At 38.4% G+C, this 15,132-nt stretch overlaps 1 protein-coding gene across 1 annotated transcript in view; it reads right to left on the reverse strand.

The window, feature by feature from the left end:
* Positions 1-15,132, reverse strand: part of LOC121623326 (NMDA receptor synaptonuclear signaling and neuronal migration factor) — a 43,611-nt gene that overhangs the window by 14,237 nt on the left and 14,242 nt on the right. The window contains exons 4-8 of the mRNA XM_041960584.1: positions 13,974-14,040; positions 12,741-12,746; positions 8,394-8,462; positions 3,133-3,185; positions 914-1,003 (exon numbers count right to left, since the gene is read on the reverse strand). Coding sequence (XP_041816518.1) covers positions 914-1,003; positions 3,133-3,185; positions 8,394-8,462; positions 12,741-12,746; positions 13,974-14,040 — 285 coding nt within the window. The remainder of the gene's footprint in view (positions 1-913; positions 1,004-3,132; positions 3,186-8,393; positions 8,463-12,740; positions 12,747-13,973; positions 14,041-15,132) is intronic.

Here is a 15,132-nt window from a genome sequence, read left to right on the forward strand (position 1 = left end):
TGCAAAAGGCACTACTTGTCTCTGTCTTCATTGTTTACTGTACTTTTTGTATTGCAGTGTGTCTTTGCTTATGCTTATGAAATACTTATGAAAGGCTCCAGATGATTGGGTCTAATTCCAGCTTCACTGGAAGTTGGCTCATATATCACAGTTCTGATTACTAGACCTTTGTTCTGGCTGACAAATACTAAGTGTTAAGTGGCTTTTAACTCTGTATGAATCACCTGTGTACGTAAATTCATTAATCACAAAAGTAATGAGCTAGCATAAAGCAAATTGAAGCTGTAATCAATATGCCAGTCAAGATGTGAGGGCTCAAAGGGTCAGATGGATAATTTATACAGAGTACATTGTTTAAAATATGTTCTCACATCTCTCACTGCAGCTGTTTGGGCAGATTATAAACACTTGAGGACAAGAGGACACTTAAACACTTTCTGATTTAGTTCTTAAAGTGTTTATGTTGCTGTTATTGTGCTATTTGGTTTATAGTTTTGTCTGTAGACAAACGAAAATGTCAGTTTACTGGACTGGGAAGTAGTTTAACATTATTTAAAGGGAATTTTCATGTCGTCCATGTCCAGGTCTTTTTTCTTATTTTTATTTGTTTACTTTTTCTTCTCTCAGGTTAAGGGTGCGTGCATGCTACAAAATGATAATTTGCCAAAACCCTACAGCTCGCTCACATTTTCAATAAAATTCCTCTTGGAGGCTTAAAATCTCAACAATGTCCGAGTATGCTCTCAAACCTTCTGCTCATGAATGTGTCCCTGTATACTCTTCTTTTTTTTACATCAGTTTTTAATTGCACCATTTTTGTCTACCCACTGCAGTTGTACAACACTGTGTGTGTGTCAGCATCTCTGTGTGCATGTGTGTGTGTACGTGCATGTATGTAAGTCTGTTAACTCACTGTCTCTGGGTTCATGAGGCGAGTCAGTCTTGACAGGGGTGGGGTCACTCCAGGAACGGCTGAAACTCTTCGATCTACGCTCAGCAAATGCTAGTGCAGGGAGAGAGAGTCACACACACACACACACACACATGCACCACACACACACGCACTAACAAGCCAGCAAACTGGCTGCTTCCTCTATACACTCACCATCTAGAACACACAAGTGCAAAGGCGGATGCAGCTACAAGTTCAACAAGTAGTGTGCAAACAATGCCATCCCTCCTCTGCACAAACAAATGCCTGCATATACAAACTGCCAAACATACATACAGTGTCCAAACAATCATATTTCTTCAGCATTATAAAGCATCCTGCTGCTCATCTCTGTATGATCATCACTATGGATGAAAAAGACTGTCCTTGTTTCACTGATTTACTGAGCTTCGACTCATCAATTAAATCAATTCTGCTTTGAAGAGTAATCACTGTGCTCTGTGAATGTTTTTAGACTACTTGAAATTGTTCAGCACAGTTAATCAAGAGTCTCCCTCAAGGCACCATACTTTTTTTTTTTTTAGGTCTCTGTAGTTTCTAGGCTGATGGATCTTCGCTAATGCTTCTCATTTTGCTGCTCATACCAGCTTGATATTTTCAAGTACAAATGTCTTTTCATTTGCTGACACATTCGAGGTCAACAAATCTTACAGTTTTTTTCTTCTCGTGAAACAAATTGACATTTTTGGTGATATAGACAATACAAGGCTTCCTTTTAGAAATGTTTTAATGTTTTTAATCATCTTTTAACCATTTAATCATATCAAAGAACTTTGTCCTATTTTGTGATCCCAAAATCACAAATAATTCTGTCATCTTCACTTCACTGCATTGATAGAGCTGTAATGTCTCTTAACTCCCCTGGGCTTGATTTGCCCAGTTTCATTTATATAGAATTTATTTTATTTGGCTTAATCAAACCTGCAGCCTTGCAACCAAATTCGTTGACCATAAGGAGAATGTCAGTTCACCCAAAGCCCCACAGAGATGTGAGAAGAAACTGTCTGAAGAAGAAATTGGCTCCAGTAAAACTAGATCCTCCTCACAGCAGGGGACGTCTGAGGTGTGAAACAACTTTAACATTACTGTCAGCAGCAACAACATTTGGGTTTTGGTAAATGTCTACAGTGCAAAAATCTTCTATGGTACAAAATTTGAAGGGTACGTCTCAGCAAGGATCAGTGACACATTTGGATTTTGACTGGTTTCAGGCTGGTCTGTCAAAACATTTTTTTTTCTCCTCCAAATTACAAAATAATTGTTTTGTCAAACATCTAACTTTTTAACACCTCACCTGACATTATTATAAGCCATATTTACACATTTCCATTCTAACCCTGCAGTCCTGGACCAGAAAGTAACTGCACAAATTGCATAATTTCTCAAAAATTCTTGTAGAACTATTCCCAATTGATCATCTGAACATGGAACCCCCCCCCCCCAAAAAAAAATAAATAAATAAATAAAACAAAATCTTGATTGCAGCGAGTTCATAAACTGTGGTTTGATCTTTCCAAGCTACTACTCACATAAAAACTGCATCTAAATTTGACACAAATAAAACCACCATTTTTAATCATTAACTAGTTTAGCTTGCTTCCTTCACCATTTTCTTTCAGTTTAATTTTCAAGGTCAAAACAGGCTAATAGATTACAGACCAGTCACATCACAGAGTTACCCTCACTTTGTTATTCAATCCACATCCAATCCAGAGCAAGGAATCTATTTTTGTTTTTTCTGGCAGCGTCTTACAGATTTGCAGTGACACTCATACAAACTCACAGCCTTCCATTATTACAAATCATCACCTTCCTTTAAAAAAAAAAAGTAACAACACTGTCTTTGTTTTCAAACTTCACAACCAACCAACCCTATCCCTAAACATGTAAAGCGATGCAACAGGAAAAGACCATCTTCATCCTTCACACTCATACATTCGCACATGCACAGACTCATATCGCTGGTGTATCAAACACACACTGATGCATATATAATCCTCAAGAAAATGCAATAGAGCATTACAAAATCCCAGCAAAGCAGCAGCGGTTGGTGCCACACGCATGCAAAAATGCACCAGAAAACAGAGAAAAAACATGGATGATGGCGGGGTGAACAACATCACAGTCAATTTGAGCAAACATCAACCACACACACACACACACACACATCTCTGACTCACTCTGTGCTTTAATCCTTCTGCTGCCCACCATCCGAAGATGCTTCCGGAAGTTCCTGTGGGTAGAGGAATCAAAGCAGAGGAGGGATAACAGAGGACAGAGGGAGAACCAAAATGTAAAGAAGAGAGGAAAGAGGGAGGGGTGGGTGGGAAGTAAAACCAGGAAAGACAAAAAGAGGAGAATTTAGTGTCAAGCTTCTATTTCTGCTGAAAGAGGTTAAAAAATAGATACTGTAATTATAGGTAAATATACACATTTCCATGTCAACAGAAACGGTGTGGGTGCAATGTACCACATTGCCAAAGAACCTCTTCATCCTATTGTTTAGATTTATAAGACACTGGAGGTTCATTCATGTAACAGCAGCCAAAAGGGAAACCCTTCTTTAGTATAGTCTTTGATGCATCTGCTCTTAGAATAACTACATCAGAGGAGTTTATTTTGCCAAACTGGATCATAATGGTGTGTGTTTATGTAGTCTGTTCCAGCAGATGAGATCTTGCTTTGTTGATGGTATCTGTGTTTGACCTGGTGTAATTTGGTTTCATGCCTGAGCGATTTTATTTATTTTATTTGAGGCAAGAGCCTGACCAGTACTGGATTTCTCAAAGAATAGCGACTGGGACATATACCAGGCATCACATTGTGCTATAAATATACCTTTCCGTAGAAGATGCTACATGTTACATGTCACTATCAATTTAAGATCATAACCAAAAAAAACAACAACAATTGATTAATTAATGAATGAATTAGTGAATTATTGAAAATAATGTGCTTTGCTGTGGCTACCATACCATGCAGGTAATCCTCAATCACACACAAGAGAGATCTACTTCCTGCAACACCCAAGGAACCATGTCACACCCACACACAACCCCCCTTTCATACCACTCTGTGGAGATCAGACAGAAGTGGTATGCTTTTATTTTCTTTCCCAAAGCCTACCCCTTTACCAGTAGGTGATGTGAGGGGGGAGCCATCCCCCGTGTTAGCAAAACTACCAAAATGCATTGTGAACTTGCGATGCCCCCTCTCCATCCCCCAGTAGCAGAACATTTGTTGAATATGTTAGTCTAGTCGGCCTGACTCGCTGATCCTTTATCTGAGTGAGGTTAGTGCAAGTCAGAATCTATGGCTCCGGACATGGAGCAGAAATATCAGCAGTCTAACTGTGCTGTATTGATAAATTCATGCCGCTGTCCGTGGTGCTGAATGGCAAACACATTTGTCAGGCACAGGCTTCTTCTCTCAGATCTGTCCTTCTGTCAGTTTCGTCTCGGATCTATAATATTCTCTAAACTGTATACTGTAAATACTTCATTCTATGCTATATTGTAGCCTATATACGCTATAGAATAGTGTCACTTTCATGATCAAAGAGAAGTAGCAACCTAGGGACACACTGCTGCCTGTAGTGTTCCTATAGTTGTTCCATGATCGTTCAGTAGCATCTGTGCTGTTGAAAATAGACCCTCAGACCAAGCTGCCTCTGTAACAAAATATTTTAGGGAAGACATGACTACATATAGTTTTTCTACAGGGTGTAGGTTAGGGCCATCCCTCCCCTTAAATTAAAAACTTATAAACCACCTATTGGTCATAACCAATTTCACACAAGTGCTATGAGACTGAATAACTTCCACACTCACACACTACCTTAATCTGTCAGAAGATGTGACTGCTGGCTGTGACTGCTGCTTTCTTTCCTGCGTTGAAAAGATGCACTATGCTGGCTTTTCTCATCTTCATTGTTCAAATGTAGTTATTAAGAATCTAGGCTACTGTGTTTCATTTAGGCTAATCACAGGCTAGCGATTCTCTACAATGAAAAATATTTTGGCTGTTGACATCCTTATTCATCAGTGGACTCACAGGTGCAGAACTGTGGAGTCAGCCTTATGGAGCAAGATTGTAATTGCTATAGATCTGCTAAGGGCTAATGTGAGCAGTGTTTTTACTCACATTGTACAATCATACACATATATGTTAATAAACCTAGAAAATAAACAATTTACTCAAAGAATAAAGTAGTATTACTTTATATTATTTAATTATTGAGCCCTTTTTATTTGGAAGAACATGGTTCCCCTCACACACCTGATAGAATTATGTCAAACTATAATAGAAAATACTGTGTTGTGTTGACAAACATATTTAGGTAGTGCTCTATGTTTTCCATTTGCAGGGTCTTACTATTTGTATTACTAAAAGCAGACAAGGGTTTTATGTCTCCTAGCAACATTAATCTGCTCTGATGAAGCTACATCTTTGTAGTCTGTAAGTAGTTGAATATAAAGGGTTTGCATTACCATGTTTCACTTGAGATCCATTTAGTGTCCTAAATAACAACAAAGGGTCTGTGTAGTTTTTCTCTGTGACTTTCTGCCTGACATGATGTTCTATGCAAGAGCCCCAGATAAACAACCTTTTATCTCTCTGCCTCCCTCCCATGTCGCCTCTGCACACAGTTTCAGTACACCCAGCTACCAGTCAACACTCATGATTAATGATCTCTGCATGTGGTTTGTGAGTGTGTGTATGTGTGAGCGGGTCCATGTTGAAGCACATCAGAATAGAAGCAACATAAAAGGGGAAAAAAATTGTCTTTGGAGTCTCTTTGTCCTGAGTTTACCTCCATACAAAATGTCAACAACAGTAAACTTGAAACATCAAACAAGGAATTTCACTGCTAATTTCACGAGCAGCTCAAATTGCATTAAACCATGTCATGGTTTAATAAGGAGCAAATATGACTTGGCTCTAATTAGAGGTAAGTGACATCATTGTTACTTTGCACTTTGGTAAAGAGATCTTAAACACACTAATGCACAGAGTCAGACTGTCATCTTTTCACCTGGATTGTCCTGTGCTTAAACCTCAGCTGCCCACAAAGGAGAGGTGTGGAGAGCGTTAATGAGATTTAGACAGAAAGAGATGGAATGTGAGAGAAACCATAACCGCCTCCACTTCTAACTAAAGACAATCTGTCTGGTCCTTCTTTAGCCCTTTCTGTAACTGTATATAACCCGTTCCCATCCAATTTCGTATTTATGTGTTCAATATTTTCTCGTGTCATGTTTTGCGTACTTTAGTTATCTACTGCCTGCTTCTGTTTCACCTGCTTATTAATGCTATGGGCATGCCAATGTAATACAAATTTAGATAAGTGATGATCTCCTAAATATGACAAAATAGGGATTCATATTTTAAAGGTAATATTTACATATTGTATATTTCATATTTACAGCATCTTTATTTGGCTAAGAAAAAGACATTGTGATCACACTCGTGTAATTTCACACAAATAGTCATCATTAGCATCCTTCCCATCTCTTCTTTCTTTTCTTTTGTCTTTAATAGTCCAGTAATAATATCTAGTATTTTCTTTTAATAAATATCTGTTTAGCAGCTTTATTTCTGGCCATACTTAAAAAAAGGAATAGTAGTAACACCACACTGCAACAATACTCCAAGTAAAAGGCATGTGGAGAGGTAAAATACTGCATAAGTATTAGCATCAAAATGTAATGTAGTAGTCTGTATGCAGAACAAACTATTTTAGAAACATATATATTATATTATTGGATTATGATTATTAATGCATTAATGTGTGAGCATGACTGTGCAGCTAAAGCTCTCAAAGAAGTAAAAAGTCCAGTACTTGCCTCTGATATGTAGTGGGGTTGAAGTATAAAGCAGCATAAAATGGAAATACTTAAGTACAATTCTGAGATACTTTAATGTTATTTAAGTAAAATCAGACTTAAGAAAATCAAAAGAAAAGAGCCAGATTCATTTTTCAGAGCTAGTAGTGCATTGGGGAAAAAGGAAAGTGAACACCTCACATCAAAAGGGTACAGAGTACTTGTGAGTTTTTATGATGAAAAGCACTCAGGATCACAGAGGATGACGAAGAGCAATGCTGAAATGGCTCTTTTACATTGTTGTGCACTGCTGTTGTTTATAACTACAGCGAGAATTGTCTTGTATGTGGAGATGACGCTCATCCTCTGCCTTTACTGGCACTCAGAAATTCTGCCTGCAAACTAAATTTGACTCTAAACGTCTGCTCTGCTTTGTGGCTTAGGCCTTGTCTAGTGTTAAAAAGAGCTTCACGACATATCTGCAAAGAAACTTTCTGCTGTTTTCGAAGAGTTGTTCATTAGTTACAGAGAAATAAGCCTGAAGTGTAAAGTGTCAGGGATGCATCGCATACTTTATCATTGAGAAATCTCAGGTCTCAAGAGTAATTTTCCCTATCCACACTGCAACACACGAGCTGTGATTTTGAAATTATTGACTTTGAGCTGCTTTTCCTGTTTAAGCTGATTTTGGTGGTCAAACAAGCTTAGAGAGGATAAAAGGCAAACATTAAAAAAAAAGATAAACATGTTTTTCAATGTTCCACTGCCTTAGGGTAGACGTGGCCTTAGTGTGATAAGACATAATAAGGTGTTTCAGGTCGATGTAGGATTTCTTTTCCAGTGGATTTTAGAGCAAGGAGGCAAAATGTTCCGAAAAGTTTGTTCTTCTATTTTTTCCTCATGTTAAAATCACTCAATTTGATGAAGTAACACACAATGTTAATGCGCTGACACTGCAGATGGATGACACTGAGATGTCAAAGGAGTTGAGATGCACTGCATGGTGTCATATTCACCATCTGCCCTGTGTGACGGAGCATCTGGGCCTGAGTGCTTCTGAACTTGTTGCTGATGTCACTACTCCTGCAAGTGTTACTGAATCTCACTCGGTGTTTCCAATGGTTCTGTGCCCCTGGTTCTGTGCAGTGACATACCAGTTTGGTATTGTAGGTTTGAATGGTGAAGTCGCTTATGAATGTCTGTCATATTTTGTAACCCAACTTTCAACATTTTACAAAACCATTTTTACAGATTAGATACAAGTTTGCAGCCAATGCAGTTAATGTAGTCGTGGCTGCGTAGAATCCACAATACAAGTATCTTATTTTATTTTCCAACCACCAAACCAGTATGTACCTGTTTTGATCTTTTCAGTTTTGTCTCAGAGTAAAGATATGATTCACTGTGTTTGGCAGTACGAATGTTGCCTTCAAATTGGGGCAGTGTAGCCGGACATCCAGTCAGCAGATCCTTTTGAAAGCTGCTGACGTCCTCACACCTTCAAGTGCTACGTTGTGACTCTTTGGCTCTTAGACACGGCTGTAAATAAGTGACACCAGAGCTATAGTGCAAACGGCACTCTAGCAAAGCACACCCTGGCGGGGGATGCTTCGTACCTCTGGATGACTTCTGCTGAATTCTGCTCCCTCTCACTCCTTTTTCTCTTCACAAATCCCCGGAAAGCCCTGCCAGGACGTGGCACAGTATTAAAGGGATGAGACAGGACGAATGCTGGCGTAGCATGGGGTAGGACAGTGCAGGGAGGCTGATGCCAGGGCTTTTAGCTGCAGGGTTTATTTGGCTGCGTAGGGGAGGCGGTTATAGGTAGGCAGCAGGTAGCGTTGACTATAAAGACCTGACATTCAAATCGTAGCACTGGCTCAAATGGTATTTTCTGTTCACCCCTCTGCATGTGCAATAATCCATCTTCCAATGGAAACACTGATCCTGTGACCTCATGTGCCTTTTTGGACTTGACTCTAAAAAGAAAAGGTTTGCTTTTGGGGAATTTTATCATTCTTTATACCCCAGAATCAGTCGTAGATGCCTGTTTTGTATACTCAAAGACCTAAAGGTCTGTGGACTTGAGTAGCAACTCCATTTAAAAAAGTCCCAATCCTTAAATGCTGTGGGTTTAATATTCACAGGCTGGTCAATATTTTTCATGGATACACTTTGTATGTTAAACCTGTAATCCACTAGCAAAGATGGCAAAGTTGTCATGGAAGCTTGCCATTGATTTAAATCAGCCATTGTGGAACTTTGAAATTGTTCTGGCTGTAACAGAAAGTGATATCCCACTGGGCTCAAGCTGGACTTCTATGTGTCAAAGTACAAACATGCCGTGAAATGCATCACTGTCGATGTGTGATTGTGTCTTCAACAGACTTAATTGTTGTTAACCAGCAAAGGTGTGACCCTGCAGTCCTGTGAAGCTGATAACATTTGTTAGCAGAGACAATGCTAGGAATGGAATCTCCAACCACACAGAACATAATTGTCATTTGTTTTTGAGTACTTTGACTCTGGTTAAATAGTGGGACATAGCATGTAAAAATCACCCAATAACAAAATGCAATCTTAGAGGTTAAGGCTGGCATCATTCCTTATTTTTCTTACTGTCAACAAATCCCATATAAAGACCAAAACTGACAATGACAATGAGTCCATCTCTCAATTCTTTCTGCTTCCCTGCCAATCTATGGCACTCAACCTCAAGTCGTGTCGTCCAAACTGAGGCCATAAATCTTGGAGCAACAGTGTGGCTCCATGCTGTGCTTTAAAATGTTTTTAGCCATGCTAACTCTGACTGCCGGACTCTACGGATGCCAATGTTGGTTGGTCGGTCTATCAATCAGTCCACCACTTTGGTTGAGATTGAAATAAATCAACAACTGTCTGATATACTGCCACTGAATTTCATTTGGACACCCCTGGACAACATTTTTTTTTTTTTTTACTCTGAATAACTAAGCAATTAAAAGATTAATCTGATTTCCAAACAGCATAATTTCATTTCTTTCATATTCCAAGCATGATTATTTTTGTATTTACATCTTTTCCTGTTTAAAAAGAGACAACTAACAAAAATGGAAAAGGGCCATAAAGTTCTATTTTAACTCTATTTTTAACTTTTCCAAAATGCCAAAGTCAACTTCTGATGCTGAATTTTGTGGTGAGAACACAATTAATATTTCTTCTGATGAGTCTTCCATGAAGGTCATATTTGTGCAGATGTTGCTGCACAGTAGAACAGTCCACCACTTCTCTGGAGGTTTTTTGCAGTTGAACAGTGGGGGTTTGATTTGTCTTTCTAGCAATCCTATGTGCAGTTCTCTCTTAAAATGTTCTTGGTCTTCAGGACCTCAGCTTCCAGATCTCCACCATTCCTGTTTAACCGTCATTTCTTAATTGTGTTACAAATTGAGGAAAAAACTTCCTGAAAATGCTTTGCTATCTTTTTTTAGCCTTTCCCTGCTTTGTGAATTTAAATTTTCAGAGTGCTAGGCAGCTGCTCAGAGGAGTCAGTCCTTGCTTGTTGCTTGATGGAGCAAGTTTTAAGGAGTCATAGTATCTATCAAGGTCTTACGTTTGCATCACTTTGCCTTTCCTAACAATGATAGTGAACAAGCCATAGCACTATCAAGCAAATTAAGGACAGAGACCTTGGTAAAAATTCTGACAGGTCAAATCTCTTGGGGTACCTAAACTTTTACATGGTCCTTCTTTCCTTTTTTTCACTGTAAAACTGCAGAAAAAAAATCCACTAATAATTCATAAAATGTTGAAGAGAATGTTTCACCTTTAATTTTTATTCCTTTTTTGAGATCAGTTCTACCCACTTAAGTATTCACAATAACAGAAACTTTGACTAGGGGTGCCCAAACTTGTGCATGCCTCTGCAGATAATCATGGTCCCAACAGGATGAAGCCTAATGACTTTGATGATCCTTCTAACCTTTCCTCTAGTGCCATCATCAGGTCCAAATTTCAATTAGTCCAATTCTCTGAGGTAACCAGATGTCTTCAACACTAATGACAAACTAAGACAATAAACATTTAACCTACTTAAGATCAAAATGTTCTGTCATGTTGCCATATTGATATTAAAATTTTATTTATTTATTTATATTTTCTGTAGTATGGTCAATGGATATACTGTATGAGTTCAATTATTACTCTGTAGTATGAATTTTTAATTATACAATGTACATACAAGGTTTTATATTTGGAATACTTTCCCAGAGCCGAGAAAAGCTATTTTTAAGTATGTGAGATCATTGCAATGTAAAATTCAAATGGGAATTCATGGCAAGGAACAGTGTCGTAAACACTAATGTTTGTGTGCAGTGGGCCGCATGAAACCAAAGTGAACCCGGTCCCAAGAAAACTTTTCTTGGTCAATCCTCAACAATTCGGAAATAGGCTCACTTATCCAGTATCTAGTTCTTATAATACATCCATGCAATAGCCCCATAAAACCACTAACATCACTGTAGACTTGTTGGACAACAATGAAGACTTTTTCACAGGAATTGTTGACAGTAAGAAAAATGGACATCACCAGCTTTATCTTTTAATAATTAAAAGAATTTTGACAAAACCTTTAACTTTTATTTTAAGCTAAAAGCCAGAGGGTAGCTTGGTCAACATACAAAAAACTCGAAAATGTTTAAGAGCAGCTTGGGTTAGTTGGGTTTAATTAGGCAAGGGCGGTTGGAGCAGGGGCTGTGCAGCATGAGATGTCAAGACTTTGCTTGGTTTTGGCATCATACACAATTTTGTTAAGATTTATTTAATTACTTAACCTACTTCTCAGCTAGTCTATACACTCGGGAATAATTTGACAGGTGTTAGTGATTTACATGCAACAACTGCCATACTGGATATTCAACAATCAAGGTTTCATGTGACTTATTGAATGGACAGCTAAAGGATGTCTTTTTTAACACAACTCTGATAATAGTTTTACCAGAAGGCACGAGGGATCACATTTTAGCCCTATAAATACTTGTTCTTAACAAATCTGTCCAGAGTCATTTGCCAAAGTCAGTTCCACACACGTCTAAAGTCAGCCAGCACAGACTCAGTGATAATTGGCGATGACTGTGGAGCAGGATTAGAGCACTAACATGACTGCCACAAAAACTCTATCTATTGCTGTGTCCTAAGTGAGGGCGGGTGTGCGTGCCAAACTGACAGAACTGCTGGGTGGATGCGAGCTGACAAGGTTTAGGTCAGCCAACACTCAGACGGACATTTTCCTGACTTGAGCTTGGCAGACTTACTCAGCTGCAGTGGATTACACTGGACTTTATCCCTGCTGTTGCACAAAAATCCTGTAACTCAATTTTTCTCCCTTTGGCTTTTTTTACTTGAATGAAAAGACCTTATTTGTACTGACTAGGTTTCTACCTGACAACCCATAACTGTAAATCAGATGATGAATCTTGAGAGGTTTTTTTTGTTTGTTTTTCTTTTGGGGATGTGTGCTGTCTTGGTTAGTACGGACAGAATAACCCAAACAAACAGGTTTTTTGATACAAAGAATTACACATCTATCCAGCCACACACACACACACGTTTGTACTTCTATGCTTGTGAGGATCCTCACTGACATAGTGCTTTTCCCAGCTCATCACAACTAAATCCCTAACCCCATCCTTTAACTTAACCACTGAACCCTCAAACAGGCCTTTGAAGGTCTGTCCAAAAGTGAGGACCAGTCAAAACACCCTTACTTTGCAAAAATTTCCTCTCTCCCAAGGTCTAAAACTCAAATTACTTCTCAAAGATAGATGTACAAGTACACACACACTCACGCAAACACACATATACAGAGACCTCACCCAGCCCAAAGATGGAGGTTAAATGGTTGACATCAAAGTTAAGGAACAGCAGTTAAGAACAAAGGTTAAGCAAGCTAAGGAAAAAAAAGGAAGCAGGCAGGGAAGTATACTCACGATATCCTGTTTGAGCGTCCCATGATTAATTAGCATGCAAGGAGAGAGAGGAAGAGAGAAATATAGTTTAAGCACCAGTGAGCAATGAGTCCAAAAACACAGAAAGGAAGAAGTGCAAGAGCCATAATGAGGCCGAAACTAAAAGAGTGTGTCATAGTTGACCTCCATGAATAAAATGTCTGAATGCTTCCAGCACAAAATAATTGCTACTGGTACGTATGTGGCTTCTTTAATGGGCCAAATGAACAACCCTTTTCTTCTGCTGACTGTGTCTGAGTTTGTGCTCTGGACATGGCCTAACAGGCAGCCAATACAAGATGAAAAGTGAAAGGCATCAAGAAAGTGTAAAAAGATGCATTTAAAGAGATAAAAAATAGTGATAGTCAGGCAGAAACAGATATCTGGAAGGTACTAGAGAGTCTACATTTTTTTGTGAAGTGGTTGTGACAGTTGTGATATCTTATAAAACTGCAGGTGATAAGGATCTCAGGTCACCATCATACTTTATACAGACACACACACTTGTATCCTCACTTACACACTCATGCCTTAGTTCTTTTTAACTCACTGGGGGTTTTGCATGTTTCAGCCCATCAACTGCATATACCTTACATTACTGCTAATTGTTTTTTAAGTGAAACTTAATTTGATTTCTGTCAGCACTGTATGAAAAATCAACTTGCAGACACTTGAAATTTGCTTGAGTCAAAGTTTTATCACCTTGGCCTATATTTTCAAGGTAAACAGTGTCAGAAAATAAAATCTAAGAAATTAACTATCAAATTTGGACACTGTGCAAGCAATGATGAGAATTTGGTCGTGTTTTGCTGTTCAACACCCAACAATGAAATCTCAGATGCCATGTGATCCTTGAAATGACAGTTGGGACAGATCAAATCCAATATCAGTAGTGGGTGCTGATACTGGCATAACTGTAATTCACTTGTTGGATGTTAGACTGATGTCACCAATCCATGTATCAATCCAGATTCCAAATTCAAGTATTGGAATGGAAAAGTGGATCTGTGAATCTCTACTTGAAATTACTGAGATGAACAATTAAGGAAATCAATCTCAGAACCTTTAGGATGCTTTGGCTGTGAAATAAGGTATAAAGTTTGTCGTTAATAGTCTATGTGCAAACTAGCCTTGCCTTTCAGACAGAACATACACCATAGATGTGACCGTATGTGCATATGTCTGTATGTTTGTAAGATTATTGTGTGCACTCACGCCTGCATGGTTGTTGTGGCAGTTTGAAAGCTGAACATATTTTCCTTGGGGAACCAGTTAGTGTCCTCTGCAATCAGAGAGAGAAATGATGATTCCAGGGTCAAGTGAAAAACAGGAAGTTCTATGTGCTGTATTGGCAAATTTGCAATAAATATATTAGAAATGTCAAAGCACAAAAACCAGCAACAGCACTTCACAGTCCACCACTCCACAAATGGAGAGAGGGAGACACACAGAAGGAGACAGCAGAGGAGAGAGACGAAGAGTCAGAAATACGGACCACCACGTCACATCCAACATCAAACCCTCAAATCCCCACCCGACCCGAGAAGAAATAGATTTGAAAAAAGAAGAAAAAAAAGAGTGTTAAAGCAGTAGTATTGGCTCACTTTCAACGGATGTCTAACTTCATCTAAACCTTGGTCTAAGCTCTGTGTAAGGCTGATGTAATTCGGCTCATTTTTCAAAGTATAATAACTTAATATGAGAAATTGACTGTAATTTTTTTTTAGTTATCCCTTACTTAGTGTGATTTGTTGCTTGTTTTTCAATGAGGTGGTCCTAAAACTTCCACGAAGCCTAGAATTATTAAAGTGACTACAAAGTATAATTAAACTGTCACAAACACTAGACTAATGGGGGAGTTTAAATGCACCCTTAATTTTTAACCAAAAATTGCATTCCAGCAATAGTAAAAATAAGAACGCCTCCTAGTGTGATGCCATCCAATATAATTTCCCCTTAAAAAATGCTACTGTACTTATGTGAAGCTTATGACATTCATTTTCTGTTGAGACTGTGTAAGTGGAGAGCTGCTTCAACTCTGGCTTTTAAACTGAGGTATGAGGTGTTTTCGATACTGTTAACAGTCTTTTGTTTTGGGTAGAACCTACATACTTTTGACCTCTGTTTCTTTTTGCTAATGAAGTTTTCCTAGATTTTGCCATTTGTTATCATTATTTTCAAAATATTTGTTGGAGCCACATTACATTTGCATGACATAGTCTCAACAAAAATGAAACATTATTAGCATTACGTTGAGAATAAATTATTAGGTGTTATTTTGACCACACCAATATCAGCTAGATCTCACTGCCCTTGTGTTTACTGTGTCTATTTTTCTTGCAAGTGATTGAAATTAATCAAACGCTATTTCATC

Source organism: Chelmon rostratus, chromosome 19 (genome assembly GCF_017976325.1).
Source record: "Chelmon rostratus isolate fCheRos1 chromosome 19, fCheRos1.pri, whole genome shotgun sequence".
Classification (NCBI taxonomy): domain Eukaryota; kingdom Metazoa; phylum Chordata; class Actinopteri; order Chaetodontiformes; family Chaetodontidae; genus Chelmon; species Chelmon rostratus.